Source organism: Ambystoma mexicanum, chromosome 4q, assembly GCF_040938575.1.
Source record: "Ambystoma mexicanum isolate Mex_15411 chromosome 4q, UKY_AmexF1_1, whole genome shotgun sequence".
Taxonomy (NCBI): domain Eukaryota; kingdom Metazoa; phylum Chordata; class Amphibia; order Caudata; family Ambystomatidae; genus Ambystoma; species Ambystoma mexicanum.
This window is the reverse complement of record NC_090928.1, coordinates 965,111,931-965,130,496: the sequence shown is the minus strand read 5'-3', so window position 1 is coordinate 965,130,496 and position 18,566 is coordinate 965,111,931. Positions and strand designations below refer to the sequence as shown.

Genomic DNA, 18,566 nt, shown 5'->3' with positions numbered 1-18,566 from the left:
AGGCCGGAGCCCCGAGCGTGTCCCTCGACGACCCGAGCGTCGACGGCCTCGACGACTTCCTCGAAGCCGGAGCTCCGAGAAAGCCTGTCGACGCCCTCGACGCCACAGACGTCGATGCCTTCTTCGAAGACCTCACAGGAGCACACGGTCTCGAACGCGTCGAGGACCGGGACCTGGAACGGGTACGCCGAGAACGAGTCCCCTTGTCCGAACGGGACCTCTCCCGTGACTCGTGCCGACCACTCTTGCGAGCGGTGTCTCTCGACCTCACACGACCGACCCCACTCGGGGGCGCGGACGGCTGAGTACCCTGCGACTCAAGAATCACCAGCATCTGCTTCCCGAAGGAAGCCCATTCCTCCGGCGTCGCACGGCTGGAGGGGTAAGCGACGTGCCGGGCAGAGCCCTCCGAAGAGGACCTGGAAGACGACCGGTGACGGCGCTTCCGAGAATGCCTCGAAGAGGCTGAGGAGTGGCGAGACCGACTCCTAGAAGGAGACCCACAAGACTTCCGACGATGACACGGAGAGTCACCCCTCGAATCATCCGTCGAAAGCCCCGCAGACTTCGACTTCCGGGGCTTGGACACCCGACCTACCGACAACTTCTTCTTACGTTCGCGTAAGGCTTTGGACGTGGCAGTCGATATAGTCATCCGTGTCGTGGGCCTCCCCGAGGCACCAGAGGCAGGCGTCGTGCGAGTCCGTCACCGACATCTTGGACCCACACTCCCCGCACTTCTTGAAACCCGGACGCGGGGTCGAAGACGAAGTAGACATCTTCAGAAGTATTTTCACAAACGAACAGGTTTGAAGAACCGAGATAGAACAGAACTCCAAAGAGTCGAGGCGTTTAAACCGAGAAACACGAAGCAACACGTTCGCGGAAAAAACGGAACTGAGGCTATGGGCGTCGTGCGTCCTACTTATCACATCGGATGACGTCGGAGGAGGTCCTCGACGACGGCGCATCGACGTCATCGACGCAGGACGCAGACGCCGAAAAAGTTTCCGAAGCAGCACAGCTGTGGTGATTACATGTCATAGATATGGAATACGTCGGAGGACCCAATCCCCTCGAAGTCATGGTATGGTGGGCTTGGACGAGATGGGTGGGTTGTTGGTTGGTTTGGTTCCTGTCTGTTGAGGAAGTGCTTTGCAGTGGTCTTTGATTTTATTTTGGAGAAGGTCAATTTTGTGTAGCATGGCAGCTTGAATGCTGGTACACCAAGCTGCATCTTTGATTATTTCGTCTGGAGTATTGGGGGTGGGGTGGGGGGTTAACCTCATTAAAAATGGCGAAGATCTCTTTAGAGTGTGAATTGGCATTAGAGTTGAGGTGGTCGGCAAAATTCTATGCAGTACACGTGGGCGACGGTCTTGAGTACCCACTGTCTGTTATCCCCTTCCATGCATGAAGGAATGATGTTAGACGCCCCCCGACCGGGGTGGCATGGGAGAGGACCCGGATCTGAGTGTCATTTCTGACCTGAGGCCGGGGAGCCTCTGAGGGGTGGAACTCCGGCCTCAACCCTTTCCACGCCGCTGTCCTCTAGGTGGATATGTGGTGGTGGTGTTAGACCCTTGTCCTGAATTCCAGTTGTTTCCCGAACCATACTGCTTTTGAGGGGAGGGAGATTGCCCACAAAAGGAATGACGAGAGCCACCCCCTCTCTGTTGTGAAGGCTTTTGGGTAATCTGTTGCAGGGACTTGAGTCTGTCATGATGCCTGTCCCCGGAAGACCAGACCAGGCCCAGCAGCCCCGGAAGCAGGCATCATGCCACTTGGAGCATGCCCAAAAGCCCCAGTTAGGGGCTGTTTGGGTACAGTCCTGGCGCCTATGGCGCCAGGCTCATTATTGATAACTTACCTGAAGCAGACCATGCTGCATACTCACCTGAGGCAGACCATGCTGCATGAAGACTCAAGCCAAATGAGGCTTAGGAGGGACTATTTTACTGAAGGGACTATTTTGTTACTTGGGTGAGGCTGTGGAAGAATACTTACCTGGATCTTCTTCCAAGGCTATTTAAACCACGCCCAGACAGCCACACGTGCTTCGCGTTATTCTGCTTGCTGCAGCGCAACGCTCACCGTGTTTTCAGCAGCTCCAGTCTTCAGCCACGCCCGCTTCAGTCCTGGGACTCCTGAAACAAGAAGACAAAAAGGATAAAGGTTAGAACAGGAGTTTTAACTTTAATCCTTACCTGAATCCTGATCCATTTCGCCACGGAACTGAAAGACAGAAGTCTTTGAAGCATTGCTTCGCATTCCTACGGCGCCGCGCTGAACTCACCTGCTTGGCGGTACTTCAGCATTCCATCACGCTCTCGCCATCCCGCGGCCGCCCTCCGACACCTAAGGAGACAAAGACAGCAAGGTGAGCAAGGGGACTCTCTAAGGCCATACAAGCTACCCCCAAGGACTTACCTGATTTACCACGGGAGGTACTCACCTCATTTCGGGTCGGCGCAGTCAACTCTGCTTCATCGCCGTACCCCGGCCCCTAAGGGGAGAAAGCAAGGACAATACCAGTTACCCCCCCCCCCCCACAAAACTTATCTGATTTACCACGGGGGTCTCACCTCATCTCGGGTCGGCACAGTCAATTCTGCTTCATCGCCGTACCACGGCCCCTAAGGGGAAAAACACAATAGACTTACCTGAATCTTACCGAGTGCCATTTGGAAATCTTCGAGTGGATTAATCGGCAACCTGCAAGGAATCGGACAGAGTGAAGAGCAGACATTTGAACTCTTATGAACAATTGGACTTTAGAGTCAATACTGGAACTCACCCATTCCTCTACGCCAGTGAAGTAACTGGTCATCAACGCGCCCCTGCGGTTGATGACCAAACCATCAGGTGAGACTAAGGAGGGGACATCAAGAGTGATCAGTGGGAAGACAACGGGAGTGGGGAAGGTGGGTTGACACTCAATTCCACGGGTGGTTAATTCCTCTTCTCCTTTGCAGAAGAATATTCTTGTGAGCCAGACAAACTAGGCTGAGCGGGCCAGTCCAGTTAGTCATCTCGGCGCTACACGTCACGCTGGTGGAAATAACAGCGGCCCAGTTCCGGTCGACGCCCCCGTGGAAACCAGGTGAGCGTAACAGAACGCGAAGCCTACCCACAAATACCCACCTGGGCGTCATGGAGACCTCGGAAACTGAACAGTTGGCCCAATTATTAGGGGAAATAAGGGCCGAAGTGCATTCCGCCCGCCAAGAAACCAATGCCCTCAGGAGGGAACTGATGTCAAAAGAACGAACTGATGAGTTGGCCAGACAACTATTACAGAGCCAGGCTGGACAAACACCTCTACCAGGACTTGGGGCAAGTCCAGCTCCTGTACCATCGAGTAACCTGGTGCAGATAAATTTACCTGGAGCCGTTCCTTTGGCTCCACCTGAACGCTTTGCCGGAGACCCAAAAGGGTTTGCAACATTCATGAATCAATGCCACTTGCACTTTTTATGTAGACCTGGAGCTTTCCCAAACGATCAGGCCAAGATAGCCTTTGTACTGTCATATCCCAGCGCCAGTGCGGCGGATTGGTCCATTCCACTAGTTAACCAGGATGACCCGATTCTTCGAGATTTCCAGGGTTTTCGAACAAGCATGGAAAGACTATTCGCCTGACACTCCCCAGGACAGACTTTGGACAACGAACTTTTATCCCTACGTCAAGGTAACCAGGATCTTTTATCTTACATTGCAACTTTCAATAGATTAGTAGTGGAAACCGAATGGCCTGAAGCCAAGCGAATCACATTATTCCATCGAGGACTTTTTTGGCCCAAATCGTGAACCCGCCTCAAGACTGTGCTGAATATATAGATCTAGTGGTCCAGCTCGATCACAGACTTCAAACCAGGAAGGCTGATCGAATCAAGTTTGAGAACAGGGTGTTGGTTAAAACCCACGTAAGCTCCAAGGGAGTAGATGTCTCAGAACCAATGCAAATCGGGGGGGGGGGTTAAAGGACCCCTAACCCAAAAGGAGAGAGATAGAAGACGGCAACTGCAATTATGTTTATATTGCGGAACTGCTGGTCATTTTCTTCGGAACTGCCCTGTAAAACCACCCAAGAAAATTATAGGAGCAGCAGACGAAAACCATGTGAAATCTGACTCTGTGAAATCTGACTCCGGAAACGACCACGCCCGGCAAGCGTAGAGGTCCGCTTGCCGAGCTTAAAGGAGGACACTCTGACCTCGCATTTCACCATACCCATGGTCCTTGTAGATCCAGAGCAGCCATCACGCATGCACGCGGTAAAGGCGTACGTAGACAGTGGAGCCATATGAAATTACTTGGACTGGGAATTGGCTACCAGGATGAATCTATCTCTGCCCCACAAGACCACGGCCGATGTTGTCACCACTGTAGATGGAACGGAAATTGCCTCTGGACCCGTAACTCATTCCACTGCAGAGATGACATTGCTGAGTCAAGATGGGCATCGAGAGGCTATGATGTGTGACTTAATCAAGGCCCCACAGTTTCAGCTGATACTGGGGATACCTTGGTTGGAAAAACATAATCCCTGTATTGATTGGCGAGAGAAGAGACTAACCTTCCCACAATGTGCTCACACCTGCTACCCAAGGAAAACTCAAAACTCAGTCCTGGCCCGAGTAATTCCAGTAGCCATGCAATTACCTGTTGAATACCAAGACTTTCAGGATGTCTTCCAAAAGGATCAGGCAAACACCTTACCACCTCACAGATCGTATGATTGTCAAATAGATCTTGTACCTGGACCACAACCAGCTTGCAGCAGAATCTATGCCCTTACGGAACCCGAAAATCTTCATTTGCGCCAGTACCTAGACCAGTACCTTGCTAATGGCTTCATTCACCCGTCCAAATCCCCTGCATCTTCAGCTTTGTTCTTCGTACCAAAAAAGGAAGGCGACCTTAGAACATGTATAGACTACCGCGCACTGAATCAGATAACCATCAAGAATCGATACCCACTGCCTTTGATCCCAGAACTACTAGACCAGATGAAGGACGCTTGTATATACACGAAACTAGACCTTCGGGGTGCATATCATCTGGTACGTGCCAAAGAGGGTGACGAATGGAAGACTGCTTTTCGCACCAAGTACGGACTATTTGAGTACCAGGTGATGCCCTTCGGACTATGCAATGCACCAGCAGCCTTCCAGTTCTTCATGAACGATGTCCTCCGAGAGGTTATCGACGTTTGTGTGGTCGTTTACATCGACGACATCTTAGTATACTCTTTATCAGAATCTGAGCATGTAAAACACGTCCGAGCAGTCCTAGAGAAGTTACGCCAGCAAAAATTATATGCTAAACTGGAAAAATGCATCTTCCACATTACGGAAGTGCAATTCCTTGGATTTATTCTGACCCCGAGAGGAATCCGGATGGATACACGAAAAGTGGATGCCATTCTTAATTGGCCTTCGCCAAGTTCAATCAAAGGAGTTCAAAGCATGCTTGGCTTTGCCAATTTCTACCGCAGGTTTATCCCGGACTTCTCGCACATTGTAAATCCCATCACAACACTATTGCAAAAAAACAAACGCTTTGTGTGGACAGAGGAAGCCGAGAACGCCTTCCAAGAGTTAAAAGTTAGATTCACATCTGCTCCCATATTAAGACACCCGCGCCCGAGCTTCCCTACATAGTGGAAACAGATGCATCCAGTTCAGCCATGGGAGCAGTCCTTTCCCAAAAGGATCCCGAAACTAACCAGCTTCACCCAGTGGCCATCAAGTCCGCCTTCAAGGCTTGGCGGCACTATCTACTGGGTGCCAGACATACCATCACGGTCATCACCGATCACCGCAACTTACAATACCTAAAGACAGCCAAAGCCCAATCTTCGCGCCAACTCCATTGGGGATTGTTCTTCGCCGAGTTTGATTTTGTAATAACCTATCGACCAGGTTGTAAGAATAGTAAAGCAGACGCCTTGTCCCGGATTGGAATGGGAGAAGCAGAAATAACTTTAGAACCCGTACCCATAATTCCGGAACAGAGAATCCTTGGCCTGACTTCCATACAGACACTGGAGAACATTCAAAACAAGATCCACAAACTCTTTGATTCCGTTGCCCTACAGGACTGGGCAAAGAAAGGTCCAGAGTACTCTGTCATCGATGATTTACCTTATTACCAAGGCCGGCTATTTTTACCGCAAAAGGAACTACAGGAACTTGTCATTTCCCATTACCATGACACCTTAATAGAAGGGCATCTGGGTATTGCAAAAACCGAAGCTAAAATTAGGAAGCAATTTTGGTGGCCTACCTGGCGAAAGGATGTCAAGTCATTTGTCATGTCTTGTGGCATTTGCGCACAAAATAAAGGGCAAAAGAAAAAACCTGCTGGATTATTGCAACCATTAGACATACCACCTACCCCTTGGCATACCTTGTCATTAGACTTCATCACGGATTTACCCCCGTACTAAGGTTACAATACCATTCTAGTTATTGTAGATCTTTTCTCTAAAATGGCCCACTTCATTCCTTTAAAATGGATACCTTCAGCTTCAATCCTGGCCAAGGAATTCCTTGAAAATGTTGTCCGCCTGCATGGCTTTCCTTCAGTGTTAATTTCAGATCGGGACAGTCAATTCATTTCACATTTTTGGAGGAAATGCTGCCAACTGGCACAAATTGATGTTAGGCTTTCGACCAGTCACCACCCTCAGACCGACGGTCAAACGGAGAGGACCAACCAGACTCTTGAACAGTACCTCCGTTGTATGCTACATCAGTCTGAGGGGAATTGGAAAGACATTCTGTGGATCGCAGAGTATGCGTACAATAATTCCGTACACTCAGGAACTGGACAAAGTCCTTTTTTTACCAATTATGGGCACCATCCTCGAACCTCGGATTTGGAATCACCCCAGCATTTAGAGATGCCCGCAGTGGACCATCTCCACGCTGTTATTACACAGGCCTTTAAAGAAGCAACCATCCATTTGCAAAAGGCTAAGGAAAAATACTAAAAGGATGCGGATCAGCACAGAAGTGAAGCTCCTCAATACCAAATAGGGGACCAAGTATGGTTAGCCACTAAGCACTTACCACTCAAGGGGACTCGGACCTTTAACCCCAGGTATTTGGGACCTTTTTCTGTCATGTGTCACGCTGGTGGAAATAACAGCGGCCCAGTTCCGGTTGACGCCCCCGTGGGAACCAGGTGAGCGTAACAGTCTCATGTTCTTTTTTGGCTGTCTCAAGTGCTTCGTCCACTGCCTTGCCGAACAAGTTGGTTTCTTCAATGGGTTTGTTTAATAAGGCTGCATGGTTCTCGGCTTAAACCTGGAGTTCCTCAGCCAGGTGTGCTGTTTAAGCAAGGTACCCTGTGCCAATGTTCTTCCCGCTGTTTCAGCAGCATCTAAAGTGTTCTTAAGCACATTCTGATTCACTTGCTTGCCTTCCGATACGATTGCGAGTAACTTAGCCCGTATTGGTTCCGGTACTTCTTGAAGGCCTTCTTGCAGCAGGTTTCATTGGACGTCTGCATAGCTAGCCAACAGAGTGGCGTTATTGGCTATTTGGGTAGAGAACGCGGCAGCAGTCGTGACCCTCTTCCCCAGTGCATACAACCTCTTGGATTCCTTATCAGGCGGTGATTCACCTGTAGACAGGGGTACACTTGCCCTTTTTCTAGTGGTGGTAACTACCAGTGAATCTGGAGTGGCATGGCCTTTGATGTAAACGGGGTCGGTAGGAGAAGGGCGAAACAACTTCTCTACTCTGGGATTAACCGCTCTGTTCTGAGCTGGTGTCAACAAAGAGGGCGCCAGTCTCCTCTTGATAGAATTCAACAAAGGAATGGCCTGGCTGGCAGGAGGCTTTTCTTTCAGTATGTCCTCTACAAAATCTGAATCCGCCAAACCCTCCTGTGTGGCGATTTGAAAATGCTCAGCTGCCTTTTTCAAGATGGCGTTCAACGCCATCTGATCATCCACAGGTGAGGCATGGCGGACTGGAGTGGGGGGGGGGGGGGGATCCAAACCCAGGGTGTCAGGGTTTGTTTGTTTATTATTTGTAATGCGCCAGAATACCCTGGGGTAACAAGGCACAGCAGTTACAGGAATTTGCGGAGCTTAGTTGCAACAATAATGGTATATACATACACATATACACAATAATAATAATAGCAGGGAATATATACATATATACAGGTTAACACATGTGAGTACAATATGTCCAGATGGAAAAAGGGCGATACAGGTCTTGGGTTCAGTGTGTTTAGAGCGCGTGCATCTTCAGCCAAGAAATAATCTTGGATCGGAAGTTTTGGTACGGTAAATCCATTCTGAGAGTGGGTGGTAGGGAGTTCCACAGTTTAGCTGCTTACACTGGGAAGCTGTTGCCTCCTATAGTGGAGCGTTTGTAATTGGGAACGGACAGGCAGTCTCTGTATACTATTCTTGTCGGTCTCAGGGAGGTCTGTCTGTGAAATCTGTCAATCAGGTAGATAGGAGCAGCATTATTAAGGGACTTGTGGGTGAGTGAAGCAGTTTTTAGGGAAATTTTATCTAAGATGGGGATCCAATTGTTCTTTTGGCTGTGTACTGTGATATGATCTCTTCTAGAGATGTCTAGGGCCGCTCTAAATGCGTTGTTCTGGAGAATTTGTAGTTTACTAGTGGTAGCTTTGGAGGACCCGGGGTAGGAGGAGGGGACGCCCAAGGTTGACAATCAACCTGATGGCTGTCTTCCCAATTCTCCACAGGATACGCAGGATCATCAATATTGTTCCCAAAGGGGGCATCATCTTGTACATGTGTGTCCACAGGGTCCTCGTCATCAGTGAGGTCATAAGTATATTCCTCATGAGGATCATCAAAGGTCCTCTGAAACTTGGCCATAGGTGTAAAAGGAAGGTCCTCACAAGGCCTTTTGGGAGCAAACCTCTCAGAAAGAGAGACACATTTCTCTAGTCTGTCCATACACCCCTCAAACTTCTCCCTGGTCCATGAAGATGAACCAGGAGTAGTCCAGGGGAGGAAAGGGGTCATTTTGACCCACTTCTTCTGTAGAGCGTCGAGATTTGTCTCCTACAGCACTGGACAAAGGCAAAGGGCTTTCAGAGTAGTCCTCGCGAGGTTCCAGACGTTGTGACGGGTCTCTCGGCGCGCCTCTAGGCAGTTCCTTTTGTTTCGCCATCTCTTTCGACCGTTCCTTATGGGTAACCGGCGAGGCGATCCTTGCGATACTTTTGCTGATGCTCGGGGTAGTAGGGAGATGTGCCGGTTGACCCAGTGGTGGCACAGTGGATTTCGGCATCAATGGGGCCGTAAGCAGTGTTGGCGCTTTCTTATGTAGCGTCTCAACAGCCGCGTGTGTTTTGGTGCTAGCGCCCTTTACTTTAGATTACCCAGACGCATGCCGCTGCTGTGGTTGCAGGGAAGGCTGCCGATCATAAAGGTCAGCGGATCCCGTCGAAGTATCCGACGAGCCCGTTGGCGCTTTGGAACGCTTCGACTGTACCGCCGAAGAACCATGGGTTGTGTGTTTAGTGTGGGAAACTTGTACGTCCCTGTCGCCGGGTGCCTTCCCCATAGCATGACTCATGTCGTGCCTATCTGGGTCGAGGACGAACACTGCAGATCGAGAACTGTCCGCCGTCAGGTCAATGGCCTCCGAAACGGAGCCTTAGTCATCGCTAGTCCCTTCATCACACTCGGCAGCTGTGGTGGCGGTGGAATTACATCGACCTGTGACATAATGTTGGCTGACCACCGCTTCAAACTTCGCTCCTTAATCATCTTTGGACGCAGGAGTTTACAGGCCGCATAGGCCGCCTCGTTGTGGTTGAGGGGGGAGACAATTATTGCACTAACGGTGCTAGTCTTTCCACAAGATATTTGGTCTTACACGAAGGACAAAATCTAAATGGACTCCCGTCCATAGCGCAGGATTGATATAGCAATAACAAAACCCAGGGAACAAAGAGAGGGGAAAAGAAACGGCATTCTTGAAAAGAATATGCCCACCCGACCCCACTCTTCCTACTGTATCGGCTGGCCAGAAAGCCTGACGACGGGGACGGCAGCGCCGGCTGGAACAGGCGTTGAAATTCCCAGCGGTCTTCGGTGGTGCACAGGATTCAACCGTCGAGGTGATTTAACAGGAATAAACGACCAAAGTTCGATAAATACAAAAATAACACAATCTCTTATGAAGAGCTCCGCATTAGGGAGACCACATAACTGCGCCGAAAAAAACAATCTGAGGTACCTCGACGCATGAGGGATTTTACGTACACTACACGTCACGTTAGGGATAGTGTTACAGGCACGCCCATGTTGATGTTCCCTTTCGATCCTCGAAAGACAAGATGCAATACTCTGCGGTTACCACTGGATGTCAGACTATATGCACAGCATGTGATTCTAAGCAATTAACAAGCATCAGAAATACACACACACACACAGATCTCAAAGTGAGATTGCCTACACTTTACAGTACCCAAATTCCAATATAGTTGAAACAAATAAAATGGTAGGTAGCAAAGTGAAGAGAAACGGTGCAATGCAATCAAGAACATATACTATGCCTCATAATCATAAGGCACCTATAACATAAGCAGTCTTTACGTACCAGGTAAATATGCCTTGCACCTCTAAAAGAGAATGTGCCAGGTAGGCCTGATCAAGGGATTGGAAGTCCAAATGTCATAGAACAAGTAATGGAAAAGCAAACTAGTGAGTAACAGTTCCAGAACAAAAGCTCTTAAAAAGATTAAAAAGGTAGTTAAAAACAATGTCAGGATAATATTCCAGACCCACCACACTAGGGGTTATCCTAGGGGTTGAGGGGATCTTTGGCCACAACTCTACTGATCATGCAAGGAATAGTAAGGGGGTGGACTTTGCACCCAATACCAGTGGCAGGAGGGAGTAAGAAAACAGATATGCAAACTTGTGCCCTGAACTCCTGCATGACCACCCTTAGGTCGCTCAAAACCGCTGGGGCCACTTGCTTCAATTGTTGGTCCGGTTGCAGAGGGTCCAGCGGATGCAGAGGTTTGTTTCTGTATCGGGATTGGTCCCGGCTACTCAGTGTTTCAGCACTACGGCAAGGCAGTTTGAGGGGACTTCAAGCAAGACGGCCCAGGCACCTCATGACGGCAGCCATAGTAGGTCCTATGGTGAGAGGAAACTCCCAGGAAGTTACAGAGATGGCCAGCTGTGAAGACTACCTCATCAGTGGGTGATAAGCGACACTCAGGGCGGCAAAGAAGACATAGCGCTAGGAATACTACTCTTCATGCAAGAGAGCAGCAGCTGCAGTATGACTGGTATTAGCCAACCAATCATCAAACTGTGGAGTTCCCAGCTGCCACTCGGGACGGCGACTGATGCAAAGGAAATGCCTTGGACCAGCCCACAGAATGGTTTTGTGACACTTTGGAAGGCTTCTGGCATAATGCTTCTCAAGCAGGTTTCCTGGACTGGTTGGTCACACCAGCCCAAGGGTCGACACACTGATGAGGGTCTTCTGTAGATCGTTGCAGAGAGGCAGGGCTTCACCAGGACTTCGCTGGAGGCAATGTTGCTCGTCCTCAGCAGCAGTCTTCGCATCTTCAACACCATGCCCCTCTCCTTCAGGGTCTTCGCTACAGGAGATGATCTGAGGAATGACTGAAGGGCTCCTCCTTTTATCCCACATTCGGACTGGTGTTTTCCCCAATCCACCAATGGTAAAGAAATACACCATTCAAAATGGCAAAGGCTGTCCAATCATGGGCATCTTCTTATCCCACATGTGCCCTGCAACAGGCATTCCCTGGCTGGAATGTGGATAGGGACAAGAGAGTCCCACCATCCATATCCGACAAAGTTGTGCACAACTACACTTTGTCCAGGAACTCATAGATGAAGCCCACGAAAGTGCATGCCATATGTGGCATTTCTAGACCCGCGAGGGCAGGAAGAAACCCATGGGACAAGATGGCCAAAAGACAGGCGAAAACAGCATTGTACAGGTGGAGTTTTTGGTACTCAATATGGCTTTATGCAGTAAAGCATAAATGTGCATGTGAGAAAAATACGATAGAAAAGTATCTGCTGCCATCAGGCCTTCCTGGACAAATCTTAAGAGTAACACAAATATTACAAAAGAAAAAATCTCAAAAAGGGACACAAAGAAACCCTGCACTGTAAAATGACAAAAGGAGTCTTGCAAGGAGAGTCTTCCTGCACTGGTAACATAAGGGCTGACCAGTGTCTCCAAAATCGGTAAATGAAGCAAGGGAAGTAAAGCAAAAGTCAGACAGGGTTAAAGCTATATCAAAACTGCTTAGGTTCAATGGTGGGAAAGTTGCAAAAAGAAAGGTCTATGGGGCTAGCAGGGCAATGTGGGTAGGAAGTGGGACCCCACCACATAATTGAAGTTTTCCTAGGCACAGTAGTGTGTTACAGTAATGTGGGGGTACTCACATGTGTTCTACTCAAGTGTGTGATTTAGAGTTGTTTTAAACTATTGAACAAAGATCCAACATGGCTGTCGAGCCTTGATGAGGTCTCCCAGCTTGATCACATCCGAGATACCAGGTACCAGGAGAAGGCAAGCAGAGCATAGGAGACCACTTTTCTTTCATGCATCCAATCGCCTGAAAAGTAATTTGTCACTTAAACTGCAAACAGGCAAATAATGTTATTAAATAATCTTAGATTTACTAACCACTTCGGACATCGGTCTCATCTTGCAATCCTGGTGATGTTGGTCTGCATTTATCAGATTTTCCTTCCATGCCTATTAAAAATACAAAATAGCTTAAAACAATAGAATGGTGGTTCAAAATATAGTGGGCACATTGTATAGGTCAGTTCTACAAATGAAAGGATAATCCTGTTCACATCAATGGGCACTGTTAATGAGAATTCTCCGTAAAGGCTAATTTCCCAAACCTAGTGAGTCCCCCAGCAGCTCTGCTGGATTTTTGGGGTTTATTTTTTTCTCCTGCTAAGAGTGAGACTCTTTTTACTCCCACTCTTAGACATAATTTGAGGTGTTCCTTTATCTTTCCATGTGTTTTATGGGCTACGGGGTCTTTTACTCCATAGGGTCTCATGTGTTTTTAATGTGGGTTACACAGCACCCTCCGTGCTGTAACCCAGGGGTGTCATAGCGACCCCCCAACATAGACTCCATACCCTGGGACTGACTACGGTCTCCCAGGGCATGTAAAGTCACCATTGGCTTTACTAGTCCCAAATTATGAACAGAAACCAGTACAAACCATCATATTGTGGATGTACTGGTCGGGGCAATTCGATTGCCCCGGGGTCTGTTGTTCGAGGGGGCACGTCTCCGTCCCCTCTGATCGAGTTTTGGCTGGTGGCAGTGGATACTACTTTTTATATTCGAGCGCGAATATATCTCTAGGGGATTTTCCCATTGTTCGAGGCTACCAACTTTAATTATTTAATTCCTATAGCCTCGAACATACCGATGGTTTATTTATTTAATATTAATTCACCGGTTGGTATTTTTTTGTCACAACTCGATTCTAAAATGGCGTTTGTGTTCTCTTCTGTGACTCCAACCCAAGTCAAGCCCTTTGTTCCACTTTTTGGCGGGCTTCTCCACAGAAGCCTCCAAAAGTGGTGCCACTCTGTCTGGGTACCACAGGGGGTGTGGGAGGGGGTTTAGGCACCGTGGACTGAGTTACCTTGGTAACTCAAGTCGCGCACTCTTGTGTGATTGGCCCAAGTGGTGAGCCGGCCGGCTCACCACTTAGCATGTTTGATTGACAGCTAGGCTGAGTGAATGGGGGTGTGCTGCATAAAAGCAGGGCTTTGGGGACTGGAACTTCAGAAGTCGCCACAGGACCTAAGAATCCGAGGAGGGAGAAGCTGAGCCGACCTGCAACGACAACACCACCGGTGGAGCCCTGCTGAACCGTCTCACCACTTTTCCCAACGACAGAGGAGATCTCCAGTCCGGAGAGTCTTCTTCCTTTGACTGGTGGGGATAACCAGTTTTGCCTTCTTTTCACCTTCCTGGAGCATCTCGTGGCCGCCTTGCCCGTGCCAAGCACCCCGGCAACCGGGATACCACGGCTTACCACTACCGCGAAGAGAAGGGTAGTACCTTTTAACCAAACTCACTCCACGGCTGGTTTCTTCCCTGGCAGTGCAACGACCTTCATCTTTCCTCCACAGCGAGACCTCCTCTTCCTCTGGACGAAACACTGACTTGCACCCGCTGCCAGGAACAACTGCCGCGGCTGGAGCTTCCTTCACACTTAAGGTACTGTGTCCCGCCTGGTTTCCCTTGCGACAGATCGTTCGGGGTGACAATAAAGCCTCGACTTTCTAACCTGGGCTGGCCTGGGACAACGTAGCTAACTTTTTCCTGACTTTAATTTCATCCTTTGTGTGCGAACTATCTACAAGACTCTTTGGGCATAACCCCACTGTGCGAACCTGGACCCCTTCTGCTTGCTCTCTCCAAGAGCTGGGCCTTGCAATTGACTTCCTTGTTCGCCAGTAGAACTCTGCCTATCCTGCCTTATTGTGGTTCTTTTAAAAGTATTGAAATTTGTGTGCTTCCATAACTCTGCCTTTGTCCCTCCCTTTTTAATAACTTATTAGAGTGCAATCTTATGTTAAGCGCTCACCTCTGTCTGAAAATAAGTGGTGTTTCTCACTGAGACTTGTCTAATAAGTAATTAGGGTTGTGTATATATAATAGTGACTGTGTTGAATTTACTTACCTCTTTGTGCTAGTGTAATTTACAAGTGTGTCTTTAAAATAAATAATTATATACTTTTACACCAAAGCTCTGGTCAGTGTTTGCTTGTGCTACTGTATCTCTGTGCCTATTGTGTATACTCTATATACTGCCAACTCTTCTTGAGGGAAGTCTGACTGCTCAGCCACAGCTACCAAGTGAATCTGTGTGGTACAGACTGCTACCAAGTGGGTTTACTGCCAAACACCTGTAGTCTTAAATCTTTTGCAGTGGTCCCTAAGGGAACTGCACAGGTTTCTGCCTAACAGGCACCATATACTTCAGTGCTCAGGCAGAAGGAATCCCCTTTGTGTGCTTGTGAGGATGATAGTCTGGACCTAAAACTCACAGCGAGTCCACTGAAATGTTTGTTTTCACCTCACGATTCACAGGCTTCTTTCCCCGCCCACAAGAGGCTTGTCATCCAGGGGCCCACCATTGATTAATACTGTGCAATGTGCCCCTTGGAGCGTGTTAGAAAACATTTTCTTTTTGCTGCTTTCCTCCCACAGACTTCAATGGGACGCCCTATGTTTTAGCTATAGTCTGCATACTGACATGACTTCTTGGCATTAAGTAAAGCCCTCCGCAATTGCTTACTTTTTAATGGTGAGACTTATCAGTCCCTAAGACTCAGTACTGGGAGACCCTGTCTCACTTACAGTAATGTTTGCATTTTTAAAACTGGATACATACCCTTGCGGTTGAAACACTGTGCCAATAACGGTTTCTTTTGCAAATTTGTTGTTGCAGACACAATGCGTCCAAGATGGATGGGTGGCAGCGGATATTTTTCTAATTTGTGCACTTTTGCATTTTACTGCATACTGCCATTTGGAGTACGATATATTGTAAAATGGCTGTGCCACAAGACCTGTCATTTGGCCATTAGTTGATTGGCCTTCTTACTGCCCTCTCGGATCCAGAATGATCAAAGATGGAAAGCACATTCACGGGCAAAGCCTCTACTTACCCAGGCAAAGTAGCGTTCTGTCTGGTGGTCGGATTTGGGGGCTGATCATGTCTGGACCCAGTCCACATCCAAGCCAAAGTGTGTCTGTTGCTGGACAGATGTGCTGGCCACAGGTTGTCCATCATTGGAGAGACCCTGCCAGAACGGTGCATTTCCTTATCATCTGTGGGATTGCGGGGGTGACTCAAGCCAAGACCTCTACGAAGAAGTACAACCCATCTGAGGGCCTGAGGACAACCAGTGCAGCTGACTAGCATTGCCTCGAGCCAAGTCCCAGTGAAGCCCTGCTCCACTCTACAGATCTCCACAAGGCCCTTGTTGGCATTTTGACCCTTGGACTGAACAACCTGTTCCAACCCCTGCTCGAGAAACCATGCATGCTGAGCCAGTGTCCCTGGACAACCCAGTGGACTGACCAGCTGTTTCCTGAACTAACTCACTGCACCGGTTGCCATTCCAGGTGTGAAACTCAGCAGATCTCCCAACTTCTGGAACACGACACCTGTCCCTGCAGTTTCGGCCTTCCCGACCAAAGAAAAGCCATGCAGGGCTTTCCCCATTGTTGTTCTCACAACAAAGATCATCTGATCATGGGGACTCCCACTGAAACCCCCCTTCTTTGTGTATCTGATCTCACTTGCCCCATGGAGGTCTTCATCCCGTTGTACCAAGTGTGTCCAGCTATCCAATCTCCAGGGCCGGCTCATCAGAGTCTGGAACTGCTGACTAGCTGTCCCCAATCCCAATGCCGAAAGCGACATCTGCACTTGTTTCCCCTGTACATCCCTTGACCGGATAAAGCCTAGAAGTAAGCGGTCTTAGTGGATTTAGGAACCCCTGAAGGGGTTGCTGAAGAAAGCAGAGTGAGGGGGGGTGAGTTTGCATACTGATTCCTATCCCCCTCTCACGCAAAAGGGTTGTATGGCCGTAAAGTCCTAACACTATCTCTCCCTTGCCCGACTGAAATCGGTGGTGGTCAAGTGAAAGATCACACCTCCCCCCCTGGACTTCTGCTAAAGTGGTGGGGGTGGGAAAGAAACCTGTAAGAACTTTACTTGCCTTTATTTTCTAATACTGTAACATTTACCTACAATCGTTGGCTTTGGCAACTCTTGTTCGCTAATCACATACTCTCCTGCAAGATACATATTGTGGAATTGATGACGTATGGGCACTAGCCCCAAATTCCTAGCAGGGCTGGACTTAAACAGAACTGGGGTCCTTAATCTGGGTTTTCTTGTGGTTTCCAAGTGTTTCCCATCAATTCAAGTACCTGTCTCCAACTGGTTCTACATTGCTATTTGTTCTTTCTTGACTATTGTTAGGGAGAATTCTTATTCTATGGCTAATTTCCCTTACCTATAGAGTCCCCCAGCAGCTTTGCTGGATTTGAAGGGTTTGTTTCTTTTTACCTGCTAAGAGTGAGACTCATTTTCCCACTCTTAGGCATTTTTGCTATGTGTGCTCTAGGCTATTTTTGTGTTTAATGCCTATGGGATCTTTCTCAACCCCATAGGAACCATCTTTACTCACATGTGTTACACAGCACCCTCAGTGCAGTGACCCAGGGGTGTCGTAGCGACCCCCAAACATAGACTCCATACCCTGAGACTGACTACTGTCTCCCAGGGCATGTAAAGTCACAATTGACTTTACTAGTCAAATCCTATGAACTAAACCAGTACAACCCATCTTACTATGGAGGTACTGGAAGGGATTCATAGTTTTTCCCCTATGTTCATTTTCGAGAGGGTACCGTACAGTCGCTCTCTCAAAAGTTTCTGTCTGGTGGCAGTGGTTACTACCATAAATATTCGACCGCAAATCTTTCCCTATGGGATTTTCCCATTGTTCGAGGCTACCACTTTTTCTGACAGCCTCTAACATACCGCCGGTGCATTTTAATATTAACTTTGCTCCGGTAGGTTTTATTTGCCAGAACTTTAATATACCTTCTTTCTCGTGTCTTTCTCTAAACTCCTAACCCAGGTCGGGGATCCTTTGTTCGTCCGTTTCGGCGCCACTGTGTCTGGGGTGGGTCCATTGTGTGAGAGGGGGAGTAGGACCCCTGGACAGGGTTGCCTCAGCAGCCCATGTTGCACTCTATCCTGATAGGGTAGAGGGTCTCCCGCCAAGATGACCACTCCACTGTGTTAGTGACAGCTAGGTTGTATGAATGGGGATCTTTTTGCATAAAAGCAGGGTCCTGAGGACTGAAAGAGCAAGACGTTGCCACTGGAATTAAGAAGCCGAAAAGGAGAGAAGCCAAAGACATCTGCAACGACTGCACCACCGGTGAAGCCCTGCTGCAGCGTCTCACCGCTTTTCTCCACACAACGAGAGAAGATCTTCATCTGCAAGAGCCTTCTTCCCTTGAGCTGGTGGGGCCAACCAGTTTGCCAATTGCCAACCTGCCTTGGTCGAATTGCCAGTACCCAGTACTCGGTGGCCTGATAGGCAGGCACCAGTCCACCCAGACCGTGATTTAAAGGAGCATACCTTTTATTCGTAGGGGAAGCACCGCGGCTGCTTTCATCCCTGGGTGGTGCAGTAACTAGAACCTTCCTCCACGACGAGAGCCTCTCTTCCTCTGCTGGATCACCTCAACTGCAGAACAACCGCTACCGCAGGAGCCACTTCTTCATTTTAAGGTACATTGTTCCGTCAGGCCGCCCTTTCTTCGCGGTAGCAATAAAGGTGTTTTAAATCCTTCACTTACCTGTTGGATTGGCCGCCCCCCTCTCTTAACATTGTCTTTCACCCTCTGCATCCACCTTTTCAAAATCGTTAACCAAAGACTTGACTGCAGCTACAAGAACATTTTGCTCCTGGGCCCTTGCCC

At 48.7% G+C, this 18,566-nt stretch overlaps 1 protein-coding gene across 5 annotated transcripts in view; it reads right to left on the bottom strand.

Annotated features, from left to right (window-relative positions):
* LOC138468103 (ADP-ribosylation factor-like protein 6-interacting protein 4) overlaps nt 1-18,566 on the bottom strand; it is a 758,894-nt gene that overhangs the window by 683,287 nt on the left and 57,041 nt on the right. For 4 of the 5 annotated variants that reach the window (XR_011268204.1, XM_069608521.1, XM_069608519.1 and 1 more), the window contains one exon: nt 12,696-12,767. The exons of the other annotated variant lie outside the window; for it this stretch is intronic. Coding sequence is in view for 3 of the 4 variants with exons in the window: in XM_069608521.1 (XP_069464622.1) it covers nt 12,696-12,765 (70 nt within the window). In the remaining variant the exon portion in view is untranslated. The remainder of the gene's footprint in view (nt 1-12,695; nt 12,768-18,566) is intronic. 5 annotated transcript variants of the gene reach the window in all.